The sequence below is a fragment of the Orussus abietinus genome, unplaced genomic scaffold (genome assembly GCF_000612105.2).
Source record: "Orussus abietinus isolate OABI.00-Male unplaced genomic scaffold, Oabi_2.0 scaffold293, whole genome shotgun sequence".
Lineage (NCBI taxonomy): Eukaryota > Metazoa > Arthropoda > Insecta > Hymenoptera > Orussidae > Orussus > Orussus abietinus.
Window position 1 is genome coordinate 10,048 of NW_019394438.1, and position 25,608 is coordinate 35,655.

Consider the following 25,608-nt stretch of genomic DNA (forward strand, 5'->3'; position numbering starts at 1 on the left):
AACAAGAATTTAGATAATTACTTCCTGACAATTACTGCGACCCAAGAGAGTGCTACAATGGGTTTCAATTGAAATCAATGTAATGTTAATAAAGTTCCGCTAAATCTATGCTCAACGTATATCGTGAACAACATATTATTTCATGTATTCACGTGAAAAATTCTGTATAATTAGAATGTATTGTTTTTTATATCGAAATCAGAACGTTACACTAGGTAGAGTTGAATATCTGCCTTGTTCGAAGGTACGCAAAAAAATGCATCAGACAAAAATTGAAGGGCATCACAGGCCAAATTTAGTTCAGAATATCTTTGTTTAATTGATGATTTTTTCTTTAAGCGAAACGATCTACTTTCATTTTTAAATTTGGCTTATAATACTTCCGTCAAATTTTCTGCGAAGCACATTTTTACTTGTCTTCAAATACGAGGCAGATAATCAGGTATTCGGTTTTAAGTACATCAATACATGTAGTGGCTTTGCTAGACTTCATGTAATTACACTGTGACCATTATTGCCCATAGAATGAAATGATAACGACATGCCGTGGAATTAGTAACCATTATATATATATATTTTTTTTTATTGGCCCTGTAATCAGCTGATGTCGGGACCGGCCAGCTGAAGATGCCAGACTAGAAACAGCTGTTGATGCATTTACTTTAACAGACGAAAATAGTCCATTTAGAATTTTATAGACACTCTAGTCAGACTATAAAAGCGCCATTCCATATTGCTCCGCTCCTCGGGTTTGCGCACAAGGAGAAAATTAATTATCTTTCCCCCCTTAATGAGGGGGCTCGTAATTTCATTAAGAACACTAATTCAGGGCATTCTCTTCATCTCGTAGACATCGCGCAGTTAGGCGAGTAATAAAAATCCGATAAATTATCGCTCGTTATAGAGTAAGTTGTATATCACAAGGGCTGATAACACGGCCAAGCTCAATGCTTACAATAATTACAAATCTAACGTTCTACGGTGTAAAATGGATGTAACGTTTCCCGAAAAGTATAAGAGGAATTAGTAGGCCGTGTCCTGTTATCTATAGGACTAGATGTCTTTATTGTGCTTACAAGAGGATGTCTAGCTGTACGTGTACATATTACTGTAATAATGTAATAATTCAATACTATTAGAGAGTTTAATTAAAAAGGCTGTAAATGGTCCAGATTAGGCGCGAGGCATGTAGTTTATTGTATAAGTATATCCCGATAGACAATGCCCCTTCTAAGCCCCGTAATTATATCGCATGATTAGAAACTATATGACACGTTCTTCCACGTAACGTTACAAGTTTATTTCTTCCTAACATTTACGGCATTTATTTCTTCACTCCACGCTAAACATACGATGTTTCGGGCTCATTACAAAAGCTCAAGTTACAATATTCTCAAGGAAGAGTTATGTATCATCGGTTGACAATTCATAAAAAATATACTTTTCAAAAGTTTCTCCGATCGCTCGAAGGACGTACAATAATTCCAGTTATTAATAGAAAAACGAACTCGAGCGATATATAAATATGTTACTGTAATACCATGTATAACTACGTATTCTGACATAATTTATCCAAGATTTCGGCATCGAGAGCCTATTTTAATTCAACTCCCCAATCGTTGATGGAATAAATATTATATATATATATATATATAAATACCTATATGTGATACATAATTTTAAATATAATATCTCGAATACGTATAATATTGTTGCTATTCCGTAGGATAGAATCTCTTGTGTCCTGAGCTCTGGTGTTCGTTCCTTTATATGAATAATCGAGAGACTTACATTAAGCACCATCATTTCTTATTCTCGCGCTTCTCCTTAATTAATGACAAAGAATTAATACGTAATAATTATGAAGAGACGTACTCTTTGCCGAAACGCTCCCTTTCGGAGCATATTTATCCCTTAATAATAATTGTTAATAGGAAAAACTGCATTTTTTACTTAATACTCAGCTCGGGACACAAGCAGAGGCAGTGGAGTAATAATTAAAGAGAGCAACAAAATTAGTAATCGAACGATTGCGAGCCAAGCGGTGTTAAGGAAATTAATTAAGGATAGAGTAACTGAATATGTTGTTGTTGTTTGTAAGCTTCAAATATAAGTGTAACGTATTTTTTAGTATTCTGTTGCATCCCGACACCGAGTATGCCCAGCACATTGTTTATACATGCATTAATCGAAAATGACGCATTCTATTAATTGTTCAGTTGGTCATTCGTATCGATTGACGCGAGTCAGTTTAATGTTGATAGGAGAATGATTTTACTGTAAGAAGCGCAATGACACTTGACACTCGAATTGGCACTCCTTACGTACAAGAATATCATTTGATCGTTCCGTTTGATCTATCCTGTTACGAAGCGTGATAGTAATTATTCTTAGTTTGAATTTTTACAAAATTATAACTTTATACACTTTTGTACTTTACGACAGAATTTTAATTAAACGAGTATTAATGATTTCACCATGCGTAAGCGAACATTTCATGCGATGAATTATTTATTGCAAAGTACGCGACGCCGTGAGAATTGTTAAGTATTATGCCATTTATAATGAAGCTTCATGTTACAATATTTTGCTAATTCATGCAAGCTTAACAATTTACATCGGTAAAGGAAGACAACATTTATTGTTGTACTTTGCAGTTGTTAAGTATAAATTGTTCAGTCTAGAGGGTTGGATGCCAACTGAAGTTATTACGAGAATTTTTAAACAAATAAATGTTACAGTGATTCTTAGTCGAGTTGTAACCGGTAACAACGAAGCAGTGAGATGTAAAAGATGAAAGCATATTTGTAAGATTGTTGTAGCTGTATTGAATTTTGCGATTAATCAAACGCGTCATAATTGCCGGCACTTAGGTACAGTCCATTTAAACATTTCTCATTATTTTCTGTTTATTTGGTTAAAGCCACTTCTTGCATCTACAAACTGATGACACCTCTTTGATTTACTGCAGCTGTACAATGAGAGATTTGGTAATTTTATGCACAGAATTGCGCGACGTCTACCTTCCATAGTCCTTTACGTTCTACAGGATTATGTTACGGTATTCTTCCCAACTATACAGTGAATAGACTTCAAACAAGATTATAAACAAGTATTTCCTATATACTCTTTTAAATATATAAGCGCATTGCCTTCAAAACTAAAATGTTGGAAGTATACATATTGCAGCTTTATACCAAGAGAGGAAAAGAAACTATCATCTGTGCGGTGAGTTTACGGTATCGAGGATAGAAAAAGTATAAATAGTTAGTTTCTTTATTAAATCCTTGTAGAAAGAAAGTCGATGATCGATCGCAATTTATAATGTCAACCCGTTTTGAAAGCAACACGGTTAAAGCCGATAACACACGTAAACGTTATTCCGTTTCATGCATCTCACTAAATCGAGTCACTTTTAAGTCAGCACGCGATATGTAACGCCAGCGGAAAAATAAGGATATTGGGATTGAAAGTCTATCGCCTTTTAAAAAATAAATATACACAAGTTTCCTTTTAATTCCACTAATGATCGTAATTTCGATAAATCCTAACTAGACATTTAAATGTCGTACGTGTGTCGACGCGGGAGTGAACGCATGCGTACTCGTGCGCTCTTATCTCGTGTAATCACCCACGCGCGAGCCTGTGTATATCTCCATATATATGACCGAATTTATACGGCTAAACGGCCATATACATGGTATATTCACGATATTTTATTTCTCATATCACAGCGAGAGTATGAAATCAAACTAAAATGTACATTAAAAAGAGCCCTCCTTCGTATAACATTATTCGCAAGACTACTAAGTATACGAATACAGTGCATACCTTATCGACAGTATATTGCACTGCTTTTCTAAAATTAAATTATTATATACAAAAGATAATTTGTATATCTGATTTCTTTCCACCAAGAAACATAATGAAAAAAGACAATATTAACAAATGTGACTGCTGCGTCGCTGTAACTATTCACAAGTAAGACCGTTATGCGCGAGTTCACCCTTTCACTGTGATATTTATTATCTATAATATATATATATATATTTATACATATAAATTTTAAATGTATGGATGTAAAGCGAGAGCCCTACCACGTAATCCTCTTTGGCCTCCGACACCTCCCTTTGGTATAACGTAACCACCAGCGTGTCTAGCAGTTCCTTCTTCTTCCATGTTGCCGTTACTCTCTATGAGATCACGTAGGGGCCAGCAAGCTAAATGGCGAGACTTGCCATGACGGGCTAGAACATGATATCCTTGCCTAGAAAATAAATGAATTGTTTTTCAAGATTTCTACTACAGAAATATCATATAACCTATATCATTTAAATTCATTACAGTAAAGTTACGGTAACGATAAAGGTAGACAATTTGAGTACCAACAAATAATTCATTGTTTCTTAAAGGTAATCACAGTATGTTTCAAAAAGTATCGACATTATATATCACCTGGAGGAAATTAAGCCCACAAGAAGAGCCCAATGTGCTTTGTGACCACGTTTTAGGCAAGGCGCGTGATTAAAATCTGAATCATATGGAATAAGCACCATTGCACCATGAGCCAAAGCATGAGTCAATGAGTCTGGACACGTTTGTAAATCAACTAAAATATCAGGTCTGTGATCTGGTAAATATTCCGCTGCAAGTGTCCCCATAAAATCGACACTGTACACTTCACCGTGCTGCGTAAATCCTCTCACTCGAGCTTCTGCCAAAAGCTGGCTCACAGAAACTGGCTTTGTATATTCTTGCGATGCCATTGCAAGTGCCACAAGTCCGCATCTGTCAAACGAGAAAAGTGACTACACATGGAAACAAGCGATTAACAAAATATAAAAGTTAAAAAGATAATCACTGTGGCCCATCTTGGAGAATCGGTTCCACCTGGCAGAAGTACGTAACTTCTGCATCTTTGAGTTCATTTCTCGAAATTAATTTTTCTATCTCAGCTTCTGCCGATGTAAGGGTAATCTTGGCCCAAGGAGGAAGTGCGTCGTTATCGTTGGGTTCTGTTTTTTCACAAGTAGGTGTTTCGGGTAAGGTGGGGATCGACGGTGGCGGTGCTGGCATCTCTCTGTAGAGACTCAGCGTGGATATCCCTTAGAAACTTCTTAGCAGTTGTTGGCACCCTAAAAATATGTTCAAAATAACAACAAAGCTTTTGGATTACAAAAGCAACCTAGCACTAGACCAATATACTGTATTCAAACTCCATATGGCTAAATATCACATAATTATAATACCATGAACGCTTTCAAAGTATTCCGTACGAACATTAAAAAACTTAGTTCCGCTTAGATAATAAAACGGAGCAAACTCCTATATTTTAATCAGCAAAATCTAGCAGTAAACGACGGTTGCAATCAAAGAACTCGCTAGGTCTACCATCGAAAGCCCAACGGAATCCTATTCGACTGCACCCAGTAGATATCGTTAGCTGAAAGGAACTGAGATTCCAAGATGCTTTATATTGCGTTATATTAAACGTTTCGCTAGCGTTCATTGTAAAACTATCGAAGGGTCGAGCAATATCCCGTTAGGCTCTTCTCAATGCGTTTCTAAACGTACCCTTTATATTTCTTTTCTCGATTCCTAATGGCAGCGCATCTCTCGTCGGATATTATACCGTCGAATAAATCGGTATCCAAAGGCCTCCAAGTGCTAGAATATGAAAACCTCAAAGAGAAGCTTTACTGCCTGGGAATAATTGTAAATCGAAACGGTGGTACGAGGAGCCCAGGATCTCTCTAAAAGGGAAAGTCACGTTTCCCGTCGACCAAGGATTTTGACGTTTGGTGTCGTCCGCTGGTCACGCACCTCCTTCGAAAAATTATATAATTTTCAATTAAATCGAGGACCAATTACAGTGGGGACACTCGAGATACTTTGACATAATGAATTACCGCCGCGAATGGTAACCGAGGAGAAAGAAAATTCATGGGATCACTAAGCTAATTTTTGACGTAACCGTGAGGTGACGCGAGACACCTTGACGGTACTTCTCGAGTACTCGCAATGCTCCCTACTGCTCGTGACTGGGACGTCCGTAAGGGGCAGGGGTATGTACACTACCTGACGAAAGTTAAGGCCAAAACTATCGTCCTTATGCGCGGATTAATCCCAGCGAAACGTTCCTCCCTGAGTAAAGAACTGATAGTGAGAGAAGAATGCAGGTAGGGGGACTCGATCGGTGGTTATTATCGACTGCAGTCTCGACGACTGTTCACGAGGAGCCTTCAGCTAAGAATAGAGCCACGTAATGCATTGCCGTTCGTCAGTGGCTTCGATCTTGGAGGAAAGCCGCAACTCTCCTGGGATTATTCAATCTTGGTTGATAAACCGTCCTTTTAGATAAGTCCTCCTCGTCGATATTTCCCGCACGAGCGAGCCTATCTTTACTTCACCTCGTGGTGGAAAACTGGGCGAGGCAAGGCTCTCTTTCTTTCCGATTTGAATTTTTGCCGCCGTTAACTCCACGCCATCGAACTTCAGAATTTGTGATGGTCGACTTTGGGCTGATTTCCAGCTCCCTAGATTTAATGTACATACTTATAAATCGGGAATTTCTCGGATCCATGCCTAGTGAATCCAAATTTACGTGTCAGTCGAAACGTTTAGGCTCGAGTTTGCATATTTATGGTGAAAGCTAACGTACGACACCAGAGGGCAGCACAGGATGCGATCGTGTGGGGGATTGTCGAATATATGTCACAACTTTATCTATAGTTATTGCCTTATTATCACAGAAAAAGGAGCGGATTTCCACGTGCGCTTTAGAATCGGTCACAAAATCTTCTCCTCCGATTTTCAACCGTTTCTCAAACATTTTACGACGTGGACGTCTTTTCGTTCGAGGTAAGTACAGTAATGTGCACGCGGGGTAACGCAGTTTGCCCCGTCCTGAACGCATCGCGCTCGCGCGCGCCACGCCCCTGATGGCCGGTGGCCGGACTTCGTCTGGGGCCCGCCACAATCGCTCGACCCTGCCCGTGAGCAATCTGATATTCCCAACTCTTATCTGATATTACCGACTCGATTGATTCGGTCACATGGACGTACCTATGGTCGGTAACTAGAAGGTAGTTCCAAGAGTTCGCCCGCGGGCGTCGCATTCCGCACACGCGAGAGACGACCGGGCAGGCGCACGCGTCCGTCGGGTCAAGGTATTGCAGGCGCACGTCCCAGTGAGCAACAGAGTGCCGTATACCCCCGCCCACGTATAATTCACCGTAGCAGCACGCTTGTAATCAAACAACCGAGGGCCACGACACCCTGGCGGGCGGATGATGTATCCATCCTTCGGGCGCGAAACTCTGCTAGGCTGCGAGCAGCGCGAGTAAGGCTCAGGGGACAAAACCGAGCATGATTCTGGCCGGATCAGACCATTTCTTGGCGGGTAAGTCCACTCCGTTCGCACGAGCGAGCGCTCCGAAAGTCGACTTTACTCCCGTGAACAATCTCACCGGACGCTCGTGAAAATAACGGTCATTTGTTCACCCGACGACGGATGAATTTCTTCACCGATATCTCCGTTAAACAGCTGCGTATATACGTTACTCCGTCTTAGCGGTTATTAAGACGCGATACACGGGGGGACGCCGATTAATTACAAGGTTTTATTTCTTTTTAAAGGTACAAGGGAGATTTATGTCCCCGGGGTATGCAGATCGTTCTGGACCCTTTGTACTTTATTGGCTGTACTTCCTTATGCGGATATGAATGCACGCGGGACGTGACCACGGTGCACCGCATTGCGCAATCGTGTGAGATGGTTTCGAGAATCGCACCTATCTCGAATCCACGAGTCCTACCTGTCTAGGAATACGTATCGTCAATTATTTAAACCCCTTTCCCCGTTTTTTACCCCATTTTGATCCGCGTTTAATTATTATTAAATTTTCAGGGTCGGCGGTATCGTTTATCCTAAACGCTCCCCGGCATTCCTGTGTTAACGGGAAGGCATTAATTACCCCAGTAGCAGAAAATATTTCTCTCATCCTACCTATAGATCCAACGAATATCGTACATCTTGTAAATATTTAGCAGACATTTGAAATATTCCCCAAACGTTTACTTTGGATTGTTATTTTTATATATTTGTATATTAGCTTCACGTGTACTCGTAATATTTTTTCTTTTGTATAGACGGGCAAAACATTGCGTTTCGGTTAATGTAAGCGTTTAAGAGCGGACATTCTGTAATTAACGCGAGATATTGTCGATGTTAATTTATTATGGGTTTTCAGTTCCGGCGGAAGCGACTGCCTTTCTGGGTGCCATTGCCGGTTCCGTTGCTCTGTTGCTGGTAATCTTCCTATACTTGTCGCGCAAGTGGTGCTTCACTCCGCCTTCCTCGTCGGCGCTTTTCGGCGGTGTCTGCGTGCCCCTCTGCGAGTCCAACAATAATCCCACGACCCAGATATCGAAGAGCCTAGGTAATGAAACGACTTAAGCGTATTGTGCCAAACTAGTTTTGCTTTGGGGGAAAAATTACAGGGCGGAGAAAAGTTCCCGCACAAAGCCACTGGAAATTAAAGTCCGCTCAAGATAAACAATTATCAACGTAACGCATCGGAGTTTCGTCCAGAAACATTATGTATAACATTGTTTCAACAAATGTTCTAAGTGTTTTCCGCAGGCGAACCTTCTAACGGTTCAAAATTAAACAATGTACAGGATGTTTATCTCCCCTCTGTATTACATGAAAGATCTCACTGACATGAACTCTCTTCATAATGAAGGATTATCGATCAATAGTTCATCATTTAAAAGCAATTACTGTCGTTGAAAGTGCTTTATTTGGTCAATGCTTCCTTTCAGTGCGTTGGATAATTATCCTTGGTAATCCTGAAATGAAATGAGGGAATCTCTTAAATTATTTCGTGTAATTATCTCGCTTCTCCTTTCTTTAAATTATTAAATCGGAAATCTTTCAATATTTTCGGCGCGTCATTTGAGATCATTTTCTCGAGGCTCATTAACATTTCTAGAAATAGAAAAAAAAACAATCGTTGAACATGTTGGTATTGTTATACCTTGAGATGGATATTTTATGTTGGACATTTTATCGAAGAGTCTGTACTCTGCTACCCAGGAAACGCCTTCTCGTACTCAGATCCAGAAACGAGTTCTGATTCCGAGGAAGACGCTCTTCGAAGGTTGAAATCGCGTCCTCATCCACCTCCTGATACCCTCACTATCCAGGCTGAAGATGGACCGACTGTTGTGGGTAATTATCTATGCAAATTGCACGGTAGACGTTGGATGTTGCATGCCTTTTGTCTATCCTGAACCACAAATTAATAAATTATTAATATCCACACATTGCACAGTATCTAACAGCTGATAATGGATTTGTCAGATGCAGGTACCACATCGAGCAGCTGCACCGAGGAACATTCCCCGGATCAGCAGCAGGTACCTCATGAATTATTTAACCTTGTCCGTTGAGATTCTATATTACGAACACTCGTATAATAAAATAATTAGAATAGAATAAGTGATATTAAACTATTATAAACAATTATTTAGATATTTTCTGACGGCCGTACCTGACGGAGGTTTTAGAAAATGATACCTTCTGTTTCAGTGCATAGTGGAAGTGGGCACCTCGGGTATTCTTCTGGATAACAGAGGTGAAGCCGAAGGTGAAGAAGAGCAGAATGCTGTTACGGTGAACGACGGTATCACGTCGATGGGAGTGCCGGCCGATGAAATCGGCACCCTCGAAGTAGCTTTCTTATACGACGCGCCGATGCGGGAAATGACGGTACTTCTCGTCTCCTCTAATCCTTCCTGAAAAATTTCTCTGAGTTAATATCATATGTAAAATTGCATCGACATTTGGAGCTAAATGTTTGACGCGATACTACTTAAATGACGCTATTAAATTCAGAGGAAGTTTCCATCTAACTCGATTACCTTTCGCCTAGGTGCACGTCCTCCAGGGTCGCAATTACCCCCCAGGGATAAACGGCAGTCAAGTTCGCCTCGTCCTGCTGCCCTCGAAGAAGCAAAGGCGCAAAACCCGGGTGCGACAAGGCAGCACGCCGCAGTATATGGAGAGCTTTCTCCTACCTCGAGTCAACCCTGAAGACGTGAATGCGATGGGAGTCAGACTCAGAGTGTACCTATGGGGTGGAAGGATGCGCCGAGAGAGACTGCTCGGAGAAGCCAGGGTTTCGTTTGACCAAATCGACCTGCAGTTGGAAACGACGCTTTGGGTACCTCTGCAGCCTCCACCTGTTAGTGGCCATACCCCAATTTTTCATATTTAACTTAACGTCCACCAATCACAACGTAGCAAAGATATAACCGCTGCACAACGTTTGTAATACGTAATGAAACTGTAACAATTCGACATTACATGATATCAATGTATCTTTGGAATAACTTCCGTTGTACATCATGTTATTCCAGTGTTATGCAATTGTAACATAGTGTGCTTGGTGGGCGCAATATTAATAGATTACTACTTTCGTATAAGCAGGTGAATATACGAACCGAGGCTAATGAGTTCTTCAATTATTCATTTCAGGCACAGGATTGGGGAATGAGTGGAAGCTTAACGCGTAGCGACTCCACCGGGTCCCAGCAATCCGTGCAATCATACGCATCGCGAACTCTACCAGCCTATGGGAACAGCATGAAAGGCGGAAGCGTAGCCGAGATCCTGATAGGGCTCGCATACAACGGCACCACGGGTCGCCTGTCCGTCGAAATCATCAAGGGTTCGCATTTTCGAGGAGGTGGTGGAAGCGACACAAAGCCTCCAGACACTTACGTCAAGTTGGCGTTGGTGAACAGCAACGGCCATGAGATGGGGCGCTCGAAAACTGGGCTGAAACGCTCCCAGCCGAATCCGCTTTATAAAGAGACATTCATCTTCCAGGTAGAGTGTAGAGCATTACAGCGAGGGGTCTTCAAAGTAGATGTTCATGATGTACCTACAAAACAGCGATTCCCTCTTCTTTAGATAATTTTGTTAAGCAACGTTTAGGTAATGCTGATATGTCCAAACAATCCGCAGGTTGCCTTGTTCCAACTGGGGGACGTAACGCTGTTCATATCCGTGTACAACCGCCGAAGAGGCGGCATGGGCAGGAAGAGCAGAGAGATGATAGGGTGGCTGTGTCTAGGACTTAACAGCTCAGGGACCGACGAGCTGCAGCATTGGAACGATATGCGAGCTGCAAGGCAGCCCACGCAGGTGCAACGCTGGCACTCCTTGCTGCGTCCCTGAAGAGCGGACCCAGAGTCAGTTCCTCTTGCGGATGAGCATCCTTCGACATCCATCGGTATCGTTCCAGCTGTAACCAAGAGGATCCGAGTTATATAACCAAAGCCCAGCGGGTCTAGGAGAAGATATTCAGAGCACGAGCGGTCTACTTGGAGAAGAACTCCTCCTCCAGGAGGGTCCAGTCGCCCTGAAGAGACCCCTGACTCTAAGTGTCTTTGGGAGATGCTACCCCTTCGATTTCTAAATCGAGGCACGCTTATAAGGAGTCCAGCACCTCGAACCAAGAGGCTCGATGTCCAGGTCGATGGTGCTATCCCTAATTTCCGCGAAAACGCAACAAATGGAGCAAACGAGAGCACGTTTATAAGGAGTTCGGTATCTCGAACCAGAAGACTCGACCTCCAGGTCGACGGTACCATGGCCAACCTTCGTCAAAACGCAACAAAGCAAACGAGAACGTCCTTATACCAGGTTTCCATTTTGGCGGGTCCCAGTGTGACCATTTGCCGCCGAAGTGCACAAGGATCCTCGTCTAGAGGACTCCGTCAGCTGCAAGCTTTCCATTTCGCCTGGTCCCCCGCTATGGAGCCTTGTTAACGCAAGATTTCACCCTATCCGAAGAGATGGCGATTCCTGAAACACGTTAAACAAGAGAGTTAAGAACTCTTGACCACGGGATATCGTCTCAGCGGAGTCAAACTCCCTTGAATCACGGCAAGGGTGTGAAAAGAAGGGGACGCCCTTAAAGGATTCTCCTTCTTTGCCGATGCATCTCGTGTTCCGCCTATCGCTGCGCCATGACGGAGTCCTCGGCATTGTTCGGGGCTCGTTTATGCGGGAATTCTAATACACGTTCTAGGATAACTTGAGATTTTTATCTTCGAAGTGACGAGCGACGCTTTAAGGGAGTTGCGCGCGATCTGGGACCCAGTTCTCGAGTTCATACGATCGACTGTCCCATGGGAAATAGATAGTTTCGCAGAGGACTTTGAAACATTGACCAATGACGAGAGCTCGTATAACGGTGGGAGGTTTTTCATGCGAATCTACTCGTACGCGAGAACAATCCGTATGAACTCGAGAATCGGGTCCCTGGGCCAACGAGCTGACTCGAACCGATTTTTGACTATGTGATAAAGTGCCACAATTGGTCTTTGGGTCGCACCGAGTGCGACCTCGGGATACCAAAATGGCGCGAGATTGATCCTAGTTATTGATACAATAATCCTGTAAAACTCCGTTATGACGATTTAGAGCACCTAGGAGCCATTTGTTCCTCTAACTTTTGTCGGCGCATTTTTTCGACGAAACTCTTGGCGCTCAGGCGAACCCGGTGCTTTGCATTTTGCAGATTTTGACGCCGTTGTCCGGCACGGAAGAACGTCCGTCTTTGTGACTGGGTAAATTGCGTTATAACGGAGTTACATTGTACTTAATGGTGTCGATCGCCAGGCCGAGATGATTCCAGCGAATCGCTACCTCTCGGTACAATCTGCGCTTGAGCCAACTTCGATCGTTCGCCTTTTTTTACTTCGTCCTTTTGATCTCTCCGAAACGCTTGTCCGTTCCAGTTGGCTCGGCGATTAGCCTTATTCCCAAGGTTGGATACCCATTTAAAATGTTTCAAAATGGAGTTCACCTTAAGGGGATTTGAAACTGGTATCAGAGGAGTCAACCGGTCATGAAACCTTAACACTTAGCAACGTGACAATGGAGGCTAGAAGGAAGGTCCTGACACCCATGAAATTTCATTCTTTCTTAATATTTATAAAGAATATTTCATGAAAATTTGAAGGCCTTCCTTGTGGTCTCCATATTCACGTTGTAAAGTTTCAAACGATTTGGCACGTCCAGTTTGGAGAAAAGTTTCATAAACGAGCATTTCGACGCCACTTTTGCATCACCTTAAACTGGGGTTCCCCGTTTCTGTTCGCCTGGCGACCAGGAAGTCCCCGTGCCTTGGTTAAATCTTAACTTCATACTTGAAATCCTTTAACGGGGGTTCGATGTTCTAAACATCTACATTTGAATTAGAAGGATCGATTTGTCAGCTTTCCCAAAATTAAATGGGAAACGTACTCTTACTCCCAAGACTCTTGTAAATAGCAAGCCATTGGGAAGAGGTGTTTGCTAATCCTTGATGGATAAGAGATCTACGAAGGATCGTTTTTACACAAAAGTTTCGCACTTTAAATCGGTACTCAGCCTTGCTTGTTCCTGCACCGAGGAAAGAAATCCATCGAACCAAAGAAATATTTTAATAATTATTTAACTCGAATGAACTCAAAGGAATTGTCACAATTACGAAGGAACGTTGCATCCAATTTATTCCAGTGAAAGAATTATTCTTTGAATTGATGAAATTACTCCTTGGTACTCAAAAATATATTTCCCTGGTTCAATGGGATTTTTTATTGTTCAGTGGAACGGTCTGAGGTGGATCGGGGAATCCCCTTAAATTGGGATACCGCTGTACACTGGGAGACATCAATGCTCTCCTATACTGCACAGGCGATGTCGTATCTGCAGGGGTGGCATTCATGTCTACCATTGTACTCTTCTCGAGTAGAACGAGAACGGAAGTACACGCGATAGATTTAACATTCAAGACGCACAATAACTCGCAAATGCACCTCGTAAATGCAGATGTGATTTTTAGCATTGATATTAAAAGGTAAAGTAGCGGTTTAGTCGGTCAGTATTAACGAAGTTAGTCCTAGTCGGATATCAAATTTGCATATAACGCAAGTAGAGTTCACTAGAGCGTTGAAAGGGGCGACTGATAAACGGACAAACGGAAGCTGTGAAACGTATTTAAGGAGATCTAGATTCTAAAGAAAAGTCTAGGTACAGACTACGTACGCATAATTAATTCATAACCGATCCTCGAATTGTTCTGCCTGTCCATTCATGGTGGACGCGTAATTCGAGACTCTGGGAACTACTTGAAAATTGATTACGCACTGATAAAAATATCTGTGAAAATTTACATACATTTTGTACACACCTCGTAACTGAAATTTCAGATAGACAAACATTAAACGGAAAGATTACAAATTAGAAAGTGTATATTTACCGCATCAGTGCATTTTTACTTGAATTAAATGTAACAATAGTACGAAGACAATGTAATTTTCCTGCAATTTATCGTGCCATCGAAATAACCAATGATTGAGTATGTAAATTTACACGGGCATTTTTATCAATGTACACACCTTAGTTCTTCGTAAACCATTCTTTGGCTGGAGAATAGTCTCAATAATTTTACATATTACGGTGCAATCGAATGCCTGCGTAACAATGCGTCATTATAGCATTAAACAAAGTCGCGCTTGCAGTGATGTGTAATACATCATGTATATGACTTTTTACTTAAGATTATTACTTGAATCGACGCGAGATGCATTTCTTGGTAGAAAAGTTGGAGAAAGCCTTTTGAGTCTTCCTGAGTCCTCGCACTATGGTTATGTGGAAAACAATTTGTCTTTAAACAGCACATCGTGTTACCAGGAACAACGGTACTCATCTGCACACAGCTTTTGGGTTGTATATCGATGCAATTTTGTCCATCTTTTGACAAAAAGGAAACGTACTGGCGAATGTAATGTGTACTTCTACTGGTTGTTCTTTCCATTTACGATATTTGAAATGCATGGTTTGTAAAGAGACATTGTGATTATGGACTGTGTGCAAACAATTGACATATATAATGGACCGATGATTGTGGAAGTGTAACTTCTACTTTGCACATTAAAACATTCCGTTTTCACGTGTGATATATTTCTTTTTGTGATAAAAAATTGACAGGGGATTCGACGGATTCAAAGTTAGAAATTTCTGATTCCGCAGCACGGGTTACGAGAACAATGATTGTTCCAATATATATTTCGATGACATGAATGTATGTTGGATTTTTGTCCACGTTTTATCTAAAGCACTCTTTCTTGGTAAATATTCATTAAAGTTTAAACGTCTACTGCACAAAATGATTAAATTTTAATCAATGTTACGATGTAATTATAAATTAATGATAATAATTATATTTGTCGAGTTTTATAAAGGTGTACTCTAATATTACTAACTGCGATGAACTTAATGATAGTTGTTACCAATCGACAGAGCCAAAAATAAAGAGTACTTGTCAAATAACATATTTTTCTAACAACTCTTGCTTTTTCCTGGCTAACAACGCCTGCTGAATATCTTGCTGTGACGGAATTGGTTTCTGTGCTGTTGCCTCGATTTCTCCTTCTACAGTGGCTTCGATTTGACTTCTTTCCTCCCACTCGATAACTGCTTTTCTTCGAGCTTCCTCCTCTGCCTTTTGTTCTAAGGGCAGTAAGATACCATCGTCGTCATCTCTGTATCCATAATAATCTGCATCAATGTCTTTCATAAGTTCGGCACGTGTTTTACGAGGCGGCGGAGGAGGCTCTTGTTCGAACAGTTCCCTTACACCAGGCAACTCTTTTGCAGCACCAAAGTATTTATAACCACGATTTCCAGGAACCTGAGCATAAAACACACTTAGTGGTATTTAACCTATGCATAAAAATATTTTATCCAGTTATAAAGCATACATACTTCTCTTCCTTCATGGTCTAACATACGCGGTCCAACCCGAGAATAATCTGGACCACCTAACTCTTTTATCTGCGCCTCCCAATGTCTTTTCTCACGCAACAGCTTATTAATTTCATCGTTCAAATCTCTGATGCGGAATTCACCCAAACCGGCATTTTGAATCTGTGCGACTTTCTTTGCAATCTCTCTGATAATCTGCATTCGCCATTTCTCAGCCTTCCTTAAATCTCGACATTCAGAAGCCAAGTACGGTCGTCTTTCTTGTTCCTTTCTGGCCCCCTCGTTACTCTGTGCTGCACGCCACCGAGCAAGAGTGGTCCTAAAATCAATTAATCATATTTAAAAAAACACGTAGCATGGAACTGACAATAATCATTAACCAACAGTTTATCTATCTAAATACAGAAAGGAATTACAGTTCTTAATTACTAATAATGACTTACATAGCCTTTTCTGCATTTCGGGCCTGCAAACAAAACCCAAGTAAATAATTAGTTTCTTCACAGTGTTATTTATTAGATTACATTCTGGATTTTGAGAACTCACCATGTTTACTGTATTCACCGACTGCTTTAAATATCAATATGTACACTATAATTTAAGAAATATTACACAATTATTTACAAGAGGTTATATTTCCCTCCGGTACACGACGAGTGAGTTGTTTACGCCATTAAATTGTGATAACGTTGTGGACTTCTTTACCGACTGAGCAAGTTTATAATCCTGTAGTTCAGTCAAAGAATACCCGCATTCTTTGTCTCTGGTTGACGCACATGTTCCACGTAAGTGACAGTAACCAATGTCGGAACTGGTGTAATTTTTAAATAAAACAAGGTGGTAGATTAATTCTGCGTGAACCGATTTTTTTGTCACGAAAAAATGGTGTCAGTTTTAAATACGGTCGACACCGGCCATGAAGATATGATCCATGATGCCGAGATGGATTATTATGGATTGAGGTTAGCCACTTGCTCAAGTGATAGCTCGGTAAAGATTTTCGACTTAAAAAACGGTTCTCAGAGCCTCGTTGCTGACTTGAAAGGACATGTTGGCCCTGTTTGGCAAGTTGCTTGGGCACATCCTAAATTTGGGAACATTCTCGCTTCCTGCAGTTACGATAGGTAAGATTGTACATGTACTGTTCTCGTACTACTCAAATGTTCGGTGAACATTCAACACACTGTTATCACAGTTATAGAGTATATTTATATCATGTTTTAATCCTTTACGTTTGTATAATTTTAATGTTCCTATTGATCGACAGGAAGGTAATTATTTGGAAGGAATTGGGAGAATGGACAAAAATCTATGAACATACGGCGCATGACTCTTCGGTAAACTCTGTCGCTTGGGCGCCGCACGTTTTTGGATTAATTTTGGCGTGTGGTAGTTCCGATGGGTCGATCTCTATTCTTGTTAGTAATGGAGAAACCTGGGAGTCACAGAAGATACCAAATGCACATACTATTGGTTGTAACGCAGTAAGCTGGTGCCCAGCAATTGAACCAGTACTCGATTCTACAACTTCTCATCAGAAAAATGTCAAAAGACTAGCTTCCGGAGGGTGTGATAACTTAATTAAAATCTGGAGGGAAGAAGGTGACAGATGGATAGAAGAAAACAAATTAGAAGCACACAGTGACTGGGTATGCGTACTATACATTCTGTCTATATTATTTTTCATGACAGATTCTGCGTTATGGAGAATGACTTTACCTTAAAAATTTACTATACTTTAGGTACGAGATGTGGCATGGGCGCCAGCCATAGGATCATCTAAAGCAGCTTTAGCTTCATGTTCGCAAGATCGACGAGTAGTTATTTGGAATTCAACCGATTATACAAGTTGGACACCTATTATTTTGAACGTCTTTGATGATGTCATTTGGAGTGTCAGTTGGTCTTTAATTGGTGGTATTTTAGCTGTTAGTGGTGGAGATAATAAGATTTCGTTATGGCGAGAAAATACAGAAGGTCAGTGGATATGTATTTCAGACCTAAACAAGGGTCAGGGAAACCTTAACAATTCAGATCAACGTGCGCTATAGTACAGTTTGTTATTTTCCTAACGATTTCAAAATGGATTACACGAATTTTTGATAAAAGTAAATACTGTAAGTTAAGTCGAAAGTCAAGTTGTTTTCAAAGTGCTTTCTAAAAATACATGTTAGTTATTGGTGCCGTTACCACTTGGAGAAAATTTGTTACGAAGTGGAGAAAAGGTAAGAAACTTATAGATGGTAGGAAAACGATACTAAACATTTATTTGTGCAACAGCACGATACACATTTTCAACGCGGCAAAATTATAAAAATGACATTAATCGGTAAAATGGTATAAATCTCCTTAAATTTTGTAAGGAGTATGGGACCTATTTCTTGTTTCAAAATCCTATTTATGAAAATATAACTACCTTAAATAAAATACACTATTCTCCATCGTGTTCTCTCAAAGCATTATAAATATACAGTAAAGTAAGGACTTAATCTTGAGTGTACAATGAGGCCGCAAAAACGATGTCTCGTTTAATGGCAGTGGACGCTTCCTCCATCTTTTCTTTTAAAATTGATTCACCTATAATAATGGCTGCATTTTTAACATCGCGCAATGTCTCATTCAGTTGTTGAATGCATCGTACGATGATTCCTTCTTGAACAGTAGTCTTTTTCCTGATTTGAGCGAACTCCACACCTCGTGCCCAGTGATATATAACTTCTACTAATCCAAAGTTTAATGCCTCTATGGGTTCAACATTGTTCCGACGTTCCACCGTCTCCAGTTCTTTTTGTATGTCTTCCATAATTTTACAACCCTAAACGATAAATGTTTCTTGAAATGTACAAGATCATTCTCTTTTTACAGTTTACATATTTATAAGCGAAAATAGACGATACCTCTTTTAAAGTTGGTGTCAATTCTGTAAGCGATACGTTGATTCTTTGTTGGAAAATTAGCGCTGATAAAAGCGCTGCTATTTCAGCTGGTTGCAATGTTATTAGTTCAGCCCTTAATACCAACTCGGTTATCAGTAATTCATGGGTCCCCATTTCCAAGGCAACCCTACCTTTCAGAGATACTATTAAAGATAAAGAGTTCATATTATTAAACATAACCTCGATTTATGCAAGAACACAAAACTTCTTAAATATTTTAACTCTTTGTGGTCATATTTTCCGCAGGCACGGTAGCCTTGCCAAGAATATCTGAGGATTCAGTGACAAAGAGTTAATATAAGAAAACCGACAAATGAAATATCATCCATACTAACCTCTATCATCTTCATCGATATATTTTAAATCCTTTAGGATCTGTACTCTGTTCATGTAATCACTATAATGGAATAGACTTTCGTCGCTAAGCCTGAATCTAATATCATTCATCAATTTCTCGAGTTGCTTTCGCTTAAAAACTTCTTGAAAATCTATTTCGAAATTGGCGGCTTTGATACATTTCATGGTACTCAATCTTTTCTTGAGTCTTTCTGCATATTTACATCGATCTAATAAGTCTGGATGGCTAATGTTGAGTTTGACAAAACTCGTAGAATTCGACTGGTCTCTTATTTTCAAAGAAAACATCAGCAAGTTCTGAATAGCTGTTTGACAGGTTGGACCTGGAGGATCATCCCTAAAAGAAATAATGATTTTCACAATAACATTAAATGTGTCATAAAAACCGCAGTATATTATAAGCAGTTTAGAAACACTGCAGTGTGTAAACAGTCAAATTCATTAATTGTATTATCATTTTTAAGCACATACTTAAACCTCGGTAGTTGGCGTTTTTCCCAATCGTTCAATATCATGCGGCAATCTATTGAAATGGTGCTTTGTGTAATTTCCAATATATCTGCGGCAGTTATGCTCAGAACTTCGTGGAGGGGTGCTTCATCCGGTACAAATACTTCAGTTTTTGTCAGAGCAATGAATTCGTCCCAGGTAACACCGACGTCTCCTCCCTTCTGCGACTCGTTATTTTTACTCGGGGCTTCACTTGTGTCTTTCAAAACCAAGACTTTATATTCGATATCATAATCCTTTGGAGTAATGGTAAGTAGAAGAGCCAACTTTCTAAAATGCTTCTTATACGATATCAGTAGAATTCTGCCTGCGGTCATGTATTTTGCACCTTGCTTACACTGAATCACGTGTGGTCTCAAAGTCTTCCATTCGGTAACATAATCTGTGGCTACCTCATAAAATTCAGTCAGTTCTTTCTGCGAGTCAGTCAAGGGCGGAAAATCGGCTAGCTCGGATTCTATTTTACTTAGCTCGTCTTTATATTTTTGCTCTCGCTTAACTGCCGTTTCCTTGAAAGATCTGCGCATCATTCCCTCCACAGTGACGGATTCACTGACCCTTCTAAGACTAAGAATCATTGAATAAGTTATCTTGAATCGCGATTGCAGGGGCTGAGGAACTTCGCACATCATAGTCTTCAGGTTTCTGAAATCTGGCACGTCAGGTTTACACAGTATTATGACATTTCCTGTCTTATCCTTTCCTCTTCGACCTGCTCGACCTGCCATTTGAATGTATTCCGTGGCTGACAGTGTTCGGAATTCATTTCCATCGAATTTTCTGATGGAATCGAACACTACGGTACGAGCTGGCATGTTGACACCCATTGCAAAAGTTTCCGTGGCAAACAATAACTAAAAATTAAATCACATGTTATTAGAATAATCAATTGAAGTAGTAAAAATTATAAATTTATTGCCGGTAGGTGATACTATGTAATTCCTTGCCTTTACGAGTCCCATTTGAAACAGAAGCTCGACAATTTCCTTCAAAATGGGAAGTATTCCACTGTGATGTACGCCTATACCAGATTTTAAAAGTTGTTGCAGATTCAGAACTTGGGGCAATTTCTGATCGGATGGGCTTAATGTTTTAACACACTTGCAGAAGTATGCATTGATCTTTAATCTTTCGCTCTGATCTGTCAAGTAACTTATGGACCTTAACATCTCGGCGTATTTGTCACAACGATTCCTTGACAATATGAATATTACCACAGGCAATTCTTGCTGCAGAAACAATAGTTTTCTGTGTGACATTGAAATAGTTTATGGTTCGAACAATACGGTATTTATTGCACTAAGCATGTATTACCTTATCTTTAAGGTGCTTTATGAAAACCGTCAATAGTTTTTTATCATTTTTCAAATTAAGTGGTGAATTTGGATTTACTCGAGGACCCTTTTTCAGTTTATCTTTTGCTGCATTTTGGGCATCGGTTTCAGTCTTTGCCTTATACCAGCTGTAACCAATTTTTCACGAAAAATCATGTAAATAACAAGTTACATCGATGAAATGTTTCAGAAAAGAATGGGACATACTTATCTAATAAAAATGGTCCATCGGAGTCAAGAACCAAAACTCTATTGTCTTTAGTTTTTTCATCATTTCCGTAGTACAAGTAATGTTGCAGTGGTACAGGTCTTTTTAAAGTTGTTATCACGTACATTTTCCTTTCTTTTATTCGTCCGACCCATTGTGCAAACGTTAATGGTTTTGCAACGGTGGCAGACAACATTACAATATTCACAGTTGCTGGTAATAAAATGATGACTTCTTCCCAAACGTGCCCACGCTATTGCCACATTAAGAGTCAATATTTAGCAATAAAACTACTTTCAAAGAAATTACACCGAATATTATATTAAAACTAGAATGACTCACATCTTGATTATTTATATAATGGACCTCGTCAAATATGACATATTCCAAATCTCGAAGAACTTCAGATGAATGGTATAACATTGACTGCAAAATTTCCGTAGTCATTATAAGACAAGATGCAGTTTGATTAATTTGTAAGTCTCCGGTTATTAATCCAACACTTTCAAATTTGTCTTTAAAGTCTCTATATTTCTGATTCGAAAGTGCTTTTATGGGAGATGTATATATTGCTCTAAAAGATTGCAGATAACTTAATTTTGAAGGTAGAATGTGGTAAAAGTAGAACATGGTCTTATAATTTACCTTGTCATATGTTTCTGAGTTAATGCAATAGCATATTCAGCAACAGTGGTTTTTCCAGCAGAAGTGTGAGCTGCCACGAACACGTTACAGCCTTCTTCCAACTTAATAATAGCTTGTTTTTGAAAAGTATCTAATTCATAGTCAAACTTAAAAGCTGGATCTGGAATTTTCTTTTCAAAATCAGTAACTGGGACAGATACGTCTATTTCTTCTGCCCACTCCTTTTGTTGAGCTTTACTTGGTTGACTTATATTTAGAACAGGTATGTCAAATCCAACTGTTGAATCCGTAATATTATTCAATGAACTCAAATCGACTTTAACATCCGGAATAGAATTATCTGCATTAAGTTTCGTCTCATTCGATGGCATGGACCATAATCCTAGAGAACTCTCCTCAGCGTGAACCATGTCCATTAAATTTACTGACTCAGACTTTCCATTGATTTTCTCTATTTCTAACAGCTTAGGTGCCGGATCGGCTGCACCGATCGGAGTGCAGTTGTCGCTTTTAAATTCAATTCCTGATTTAAACCCTTTGGCTAATGTTCTTAAATTATTCTCAAAGTCTATATCGTTTGTTACATTGGTAACCATTGGCTTAGGTTCCTCAAAGCCACCCGGTAGAAACAGTATATTATTGGCATTACCTATCAAGAGAATTTATAAATAAAATAAAGACAAAGTGTAGTGACAGTGCAGAGATTAACAATATTCAGTTTACCTCTGACTCCTTCGGTAGGAGGTCCAGGTGCTCGAGTCATTGACACGGAATTCCGAACGGTTTCTCCTGCACCTTGTAACGCAACCTCTTGCATTTTGCCAAGACTTCCCGTCATAGGATCTCTATCAAACTTCAAAGTAGTACCAGTTGGGGCTAAGTCAAACTCCAGTAACGAAAGCACATCGGGCTCTCGAGGCCAGTAAATCTGAACATTTTCGATCTGATGAATCGGAAGTCTCTCCGGACATTCGATGTACCCTTTTAATTCCTCTTTAATATCTTGCAAAATTGGTGGGGGACCAAACGGCAACTATAATGTTTTAAATACATTAATTACATTAACTTCTACTAACAATTATAATTCAATGAATAATAATAAATTTACCACCACAGATGTATTATGCTCTTCCATATTTATAATGAAATTCTGGTGTCACGAATTTTTCTATTCCCCCTTGAATATTTACAGACAGAATGTAACCTGTAATTTCCCCCCAAATCATGTCACAAACACATGCATAAATCTTACAAATGTGTGAATCGAGTAAGTAGCTCCATCTGAAAATATTTCAAGTGAAGCAGAGATGAGCAGGAGCAGCACCTGCTCATCTCTGCGTGAAGTGATCCCGGAGTCTCATTGAGCGCGTCAGGTGTCATACAGAGAGAGACTCAACCCGCGTCAAAAATTAACCAATCAAACCTATGCTTATTTTCTACGTCATTTACGTGGCAATTTTGATTGGTTCATCATTGACGCGTTGACGCGCCGTGTTCTGGGTGACACCCTACGTACTCAGTAGAACTCCGACCTTACCAGTCGTTGCTCGGAGGAGAAGACAAATCCGGACGTGACGTATACGTCAACAGCGCCGGAGTTCACCAATGTCCGAAAATTCCCAATGGCTGCCAACTCATCGCAATGTTGATGAACGTGTGTTGACTTTTGTCGGTCTTTTCTCAGGACTGAGTGTGGTTTTCTCCGCAGTGATTCGATATAATCACCGTTCTCGCACTTGCGAATATGAAGACCGTTAATCTCGCTGCGTTTGCCGCGGTCTTCCTGATCGCATATGTGGATGGGATCATGTGGTATTTAGAGCCAAATTCTCAAAAATGCTTGAGAGAAGAGGTCCAAGCTAATGTCCTGGTTACCGGCGAATACGAAGTGTCCGAAGCACCTGGCCAAAACGTCAACTATGTGGTAAATGCGTTAGTCGTCCTTCGTTTTGCAGACGTTTGAGGTTAGGTGTGCTAACCTGCAATGCGAAACGTCTCACGCAGAATGTCCTTATTTATATTTCACGATGGAAATTAAATCCCGTTACTTACTAACTACCTGTAGAATGAATTTGATGTCTTTTTTGTATGTTACCGTAGTAAAAGTTCTTAAAATAATTAATCCTATATAATGTTAATGAGAAATTGCACTCGTTTCATAGGTCAAAGACTCTAGAGGCCACATATTATCACAGAAGGAAGATATACCTCATGGGAAATTATTGAAATTTTCTTTTGTTACCGAAACACAGGATACGTTTGAAATTTGCTTTACGTCGCATGTTCCGAGTAGTACGTATGAAAATGTCAGGTTTAAGCGTGTTTGGTTATGTGATGAATAATTACCTGTTGTATTCCAGTTCAACGCGGTAGAAAGCAAGAAGTTCTTCTAATTACAAAGCGTGGCATAGAAGCTAAAAGCTATGAAGGCGTAAGTCTTGGTAGTAAATAAGAATGATAATTTAAATTAGCTATGTTGCAAGATATATTCTCACACTCGTTTCTCAATTTTCTCTTTTATATGTGGCTTATTTGGGCGCGCAGCTGGTAAAGTGGAATCCTTTATTTTACTATCGGTGTATTAGTAGCATGATTCTTGTTTTGTGTAAATTATATTTTCTGGTTATTGAGATATACTTTTACTTTTCTAAAAAAAATATGACCAACTTAAGACCTGGTTCCATTACGATATCGTGTAAAATAATATGAAAGTGTCTTTTACAGTTTTATAGTAGAAAACTGCATGGCCACTGAGTTGTGTTCAAATTATTCAATGTTTGGAGATTGTATGCTTAAGTAATGTTTTGTTGCGGTCTGCTTTTTAAATTTAATTTTACTCTCTGTTTTTGAAGTTCCCGTAAAAGCTGGTTTTCCAGTGAAAACTAAACACATTTTTTATCATTCATAATAGATAAGGAATTTATATATTAACGCACACTCTTTAGATCGGTGAGGCGGCTAAGTTAAAGCCAATAGAAGTTGAATTGAAGCGCCTAGAAGATTTATCAGAAGCTATTGTCCAAGATTTTGTCAGAATGAGAAAGAATGAGGAAGATATGCGAGACACGAACGGTAACACAAATGAAATGTTAATCTTTTAGTCAATCACAGTTTAGAAATTGATAAACTTCTTTCTTTCAGAGGCAACGAATACTCGAGTCCTTTACTTCAGTATACTTTCGATGGGTTGCCTTCTAGGTTTGGCTACTTGGCAAGTGATCTATTTAAGACGTTTCTTCAGAGCAAAAAAGCTTATAGAATAGATAAAGACTATTTACATACGGCATTGTAACAAGGTCTTCTAATACTTTGCAAAGACTTTACCGATTGAATCCAAGATATAAGGAAACGATAAAGTATTTTTGCAAGGTGAAAACTGGTATCATGCATTGTATCGAGAGTATTGTACAAAGAAACACTCCACCATCTCTCTCACCATACCATCCAATCTTTTATAATGTATGTGAGTTGATTGATTTAATAAAAACTGGTAAGGACACTATTTGTAAAACCAATTAAGTTATATATATTTATGTAAGAAGTCGAGTCACTCAGTTGTTTTTGAATAAATAATTGTTAAATAAGTTTTAATGAATCTTGGAAAGTCTGTCAAAAGCCAGCTTTAAAAATAAGGACGCAAAATTATCTGATGTATAATTTCCATCATAGTAATTCTTGTAATCGATTTTTCAGTTCGTACTCTGTATATGGATATTTTGATTAATAATACTGGGAACATTTTTATAAATTAAATATTAATATATACCGATAATGGTCTGCTTGTCTTAC

The 25,608-nt window shown here is 39.6% G+C and overlaps 6 protein-coding genes across 9 annotated transcripts; 3 read left to right on the plus strand and 3 right to left on the minus strand.

Moving 5' to 3' along the window:
- Positions 1 to 1,041: 1,041 nt before the first annotated feature.
- Positions 1,042 to 6,254, minus strand: LOC105697136 (UPF0692 protein CG33108). Of its 2 annotated transcripts, none has more exons than XM_012420187.2 (5): positions 6,079 to 6,254; positions 5,575 to 5,826; positions 4,862 to 5,135; positions 4,456 to 4,788; positions 1,042 to 4,267 (listed from the first exon to the last, which is right to left on the minus strand). In XM_012420187.2, the coding sequence occupies exons 3-5, from the start codon at positions 5,074 to 5,076 to the stop codon at positions 4,066 to 4,068; spliced, it is 750 nt and encodes a 249-aa protein (XP_012275610.1). In that variant the 5' UTR covers positions 5,077 to 5,135; positions 5,575 to 5,826; positions 6,079 to 6,254; the 3' UTR covers positions 1,042 to 4,065. The 2 variants fall into 2 exon arrangements, with proteins under 2 accessions (XP_012275610.1, XP_012275611.1); XM_012420188.2 differs by lacking the exon at positions 6,079 to 6,254 and adding an exon at positions 5,910 to 6,059.
- A 1,114-nt stretch (positions 6,255 to 7,368) lies between these two features.
- Positions 7,369 to 11,248, plus strand: LOC105697103 (synaptotagmin-14). Its single transcript, XM_012420128.1, has 8 exons — positions 7,369 to 7,402; positions 8,253 to 8,441; positions 9,101 to 9,235; positions 9,368 to 9,423; positions 9,596 to 9,775; positions 9,939 to 10,250; positions 10,544 to 10,897; positions 11,036 to 11,248. Exons 1-8 carry the CDS (start codon positions 7,369 to 7,371, stop codon positions 11,246 to 11,248), a joined length of 1,473 nt encoding a protein of 490 aa, XP_012275551.1.
- A 3,893-nt stretch (positions 11,249 to 15,141) lies between these two features.
- Positions 15,142 to 16,496, minus strand: LOC105697102 (pre-mRNA-splicing factor ISY1 homolog). The gene is made up of 4 exons (XM_012420127.2): positions 16,376 to 16,496; positions 16,273 to 16,295; positions 15,830 to 16,148; positions 15,142 to 15,755 (listed from the first exon to the last, which is right to left on the minus strand). The coding sequence occupies exons 1-4, from the start codon at positions 16,376 to 16,378 to the stop codon at positions 15,387 to 15,389; spliced, it is 714 nt and encodes a 237-aa protein (XP_012275550.1). The 5' UTR covers positions 16,379 to 16,496; the 3' UTR covers positions 15,142 to 15,386.
- Positions 16,497 to 16,599: 103 nt separating this feature from the next.
- LOC105697132 (protein SEC13 homolog) lies at positions 16,600 to 18,249 on the plus strand. The gene is made up of 3 exons (XM_012420181.2): positions 16,600 to 16,953; positions 17,097 to 17,478; positions 17,572 to 18,249. The coding sequence occupies exons 1-3, from the start codon at positions 16,712 to 16,714 to the stop codon at positions 17,878 to 17,880; spliced, it is 933 nt and encodes a 310-aa protein (XP_012275604.1). The 5' UTR covers positions 16,600 to 16,711; the 3' UTR covers positions 17,881 to 18,249.
- Positions 18,250 to 18,279: 30 nt separating this feature from the next.
- On the minus strand, positions 18,280 to 23,440 carry LOC105697131 (helicase SKI2W). 2 transcript variants are annotated; one of them, XM_012420180.1, is made up of 12 exons: positions 23,357 to 23,440; positions 22,928 to 23,100; positions 22,543 to 22,852; positions 21,820 to 22,468; positions 21,517 to 21,748; positions 21,174 to 21,427; positions 20,947 to 21,094; positions 20,580 to 20,861; positions 19,594 to 20,486; positions 19,101 to 19,459; positions 18,727 to 18,908; positions 18,280 to 18,644 (listed from the first exon to the last, which is right to left on the minus strand). In XM_012420180.1, the coding sequence occupies exons 2-12, from the start codon at positions 22,952 to 22,954 to the stop codon at positions 18,315 to 18,317; spliced, it is 3,666 nt and encodes a 1,221-aa protein (XP_012275603.1). In that variant the 5' UTR covers positions 22,955 to 23,100; positions 23,357 to 23,440; the 3' UTR covers positions 18,280 to 18,314. The 2 variants fall into 2 exon arrangements, with proteins under 2 accessions (XP_012275603.1, XP_023288129.1); XM_023432361.1 differs by lacking the exon at positions 23,357 to 23,440 and having other exon boundaries at positions 22,928 to 23,134.
- Positions 23,426 to 25,567, plus strand: LOC105697133 (transmembrane emp24 domain-containing protein bai). Of its 2 annotated transcripts, XM_012420182.2 has the most exons (6): positions 23,426 to 23,743; positions 23,982 to 24,111; positions 24,180 to 24,250; positions 24,364 to 24,366; positions 24,765 to 24,891; positions 24,961 to 25,567. In XM_012420182.2, the coding sequence occupies exons 1-6, from the start codon at positions 23,564 to 23,566 to the stop codon at positions 25,080 to 25,082; spliced, it is 633 nt and encodes a 210-aa protein (XP_012275605.1). In that variant the 5' UTR covers positions 23,426 to 23,563; the 3' UTR covers positions 25,083 to 25,567. The 2 variants fall into 2 exon arrangements, with proteins under 2 accessions (XP_012275605.1, XP_012275606.1); XM_012420183.2 differs by lacking the exon at positions 24,364 to 24,366.
- Positions 25,568 to 25,608: the final 41 nt, after the last annotated feature.

Excerpts from the sequence above, each read along its gene's own strand:
- LOC105697133 (XM_012420182.2), top strand. The coding sequence starts at position 23,564 with ATGAAGACCGTTAATCTCGCTGCGTTTGCCGCGGTCTTCCTGATCGCA. Across the intron at positions 23,744-23,981 it reads GCCAAAACGTCAACTATGTG|GTCAAAGACTCTAGAGGCCA; the intron begins GTAAATGCGTTA and ends CTCGTTTCATAG. Across the intron at positions 24,892-24,960 it reads AGATATGCGAGACACGAACG|AGGCAACGAATACTCGAGTC; the intron begins GTAACACAAATG and ends TCTTTCTTTCAG.
- LOC105697132 (XM_012420181.2), top strand. The coding sequence starts at position 16,712 with ATGGTGTCAGTTTTAAATACGGTCGACACCGGCCATGAAGATATGATC. Across the intron at positions 16,954-17,096 it reads GCTTCCTGCAGTTACGATAG|GAAGGTAATTATTTGGAAGG; the intron begins GTAAGATTGTAC and ends ATTGATCGACAG. Across the intron at positions 17,479-17,571 it reads TAGAAGCACACAGTGACTGG|GTACGAGATGTGGCATGGGC; the intron begins GTATGCGTACTA and ends ACTATACTTTAG.
- LOC105697103 (XM_012420128.1), top strand. The coding sequence starts at position 7,369 with ATGATTCTGGCCGGATCAGACCATTTCTTGGCGG. Across the intron at positions 9,776-9,938 it reads CGCCGATGCGGGAAATGACG|GTGCACGTCCTCCAGGGTCG; the intron begins GTACTTCTCGTC and ends CCTTTCGCCTAG. Across the intron at positions 10,898-11,035 it reads AAGAGACATTCATCTTCCAG|GTTGCCTTGTTCCAACTGGG; the intron begins GTAGAGTGTAGA and ends AACAATCCGCAG.
- LOC105697131 (XM_012420180.1), bottom strand. The coding sequence starts at position 22,954 with ATGGAAGAGCATAATACATCTGTGGTG. Across the intron at positions 21,749-21,819 it reads ACTCAGAAACATATGACAAG|AGCAATATATACATCTCCCA; the intron begins GTAAATTATAAG and ends GCAATCTTTTAG. Across the intron at positions 20,487-20,579 it reads TTCAAATGGGACTCGTAAAG|TTATTGTTTGCCACGGAAAC; the intron begins GCAAGGAATTAC and ends TTTAATTTTTAG.
- LOC105697136 (XM_012420187.2), bottom strand. The coding sequence starts at position 5,076 with ATGCCAGCACCGCCACCGTCGATCCCCACCTTACCCGAAACACCTACT. Across the intron at positions 4,789-4,861 it reads ATTCTCCAAGATGGGCCACA|ATGCGGACTTGTGGCACTTG; the intron begins GTGATTATCTTT and ends CTCGTTTGACAG. Across the intron at positions 4,268-4,455 it reads GTGGGCTTAATTTCCTCCAG|GCAAGGATATCATGTTCTAG; the intron begins GTGATATATAAT and ends TTTATTTTCTAG.
- LOC105697102 (XM_012420127.2), bottom strand. Across the intron at positions 16,149-16,272 it reads CGAAATGCAGAAAAGGCTAT|GACCACTCTTGCTCGGTGGC; the intron begins GTAAGTCATTAT and ends AATTGATTTTAG. Across the intron at positions 15,756-15,829 it reads TAGACCATGAAGGAAGAGAA|GTTCCTGGAAATCGTGGTTA; the intron begins GTATGTATGCTT and ends TTTTATGCTCAG.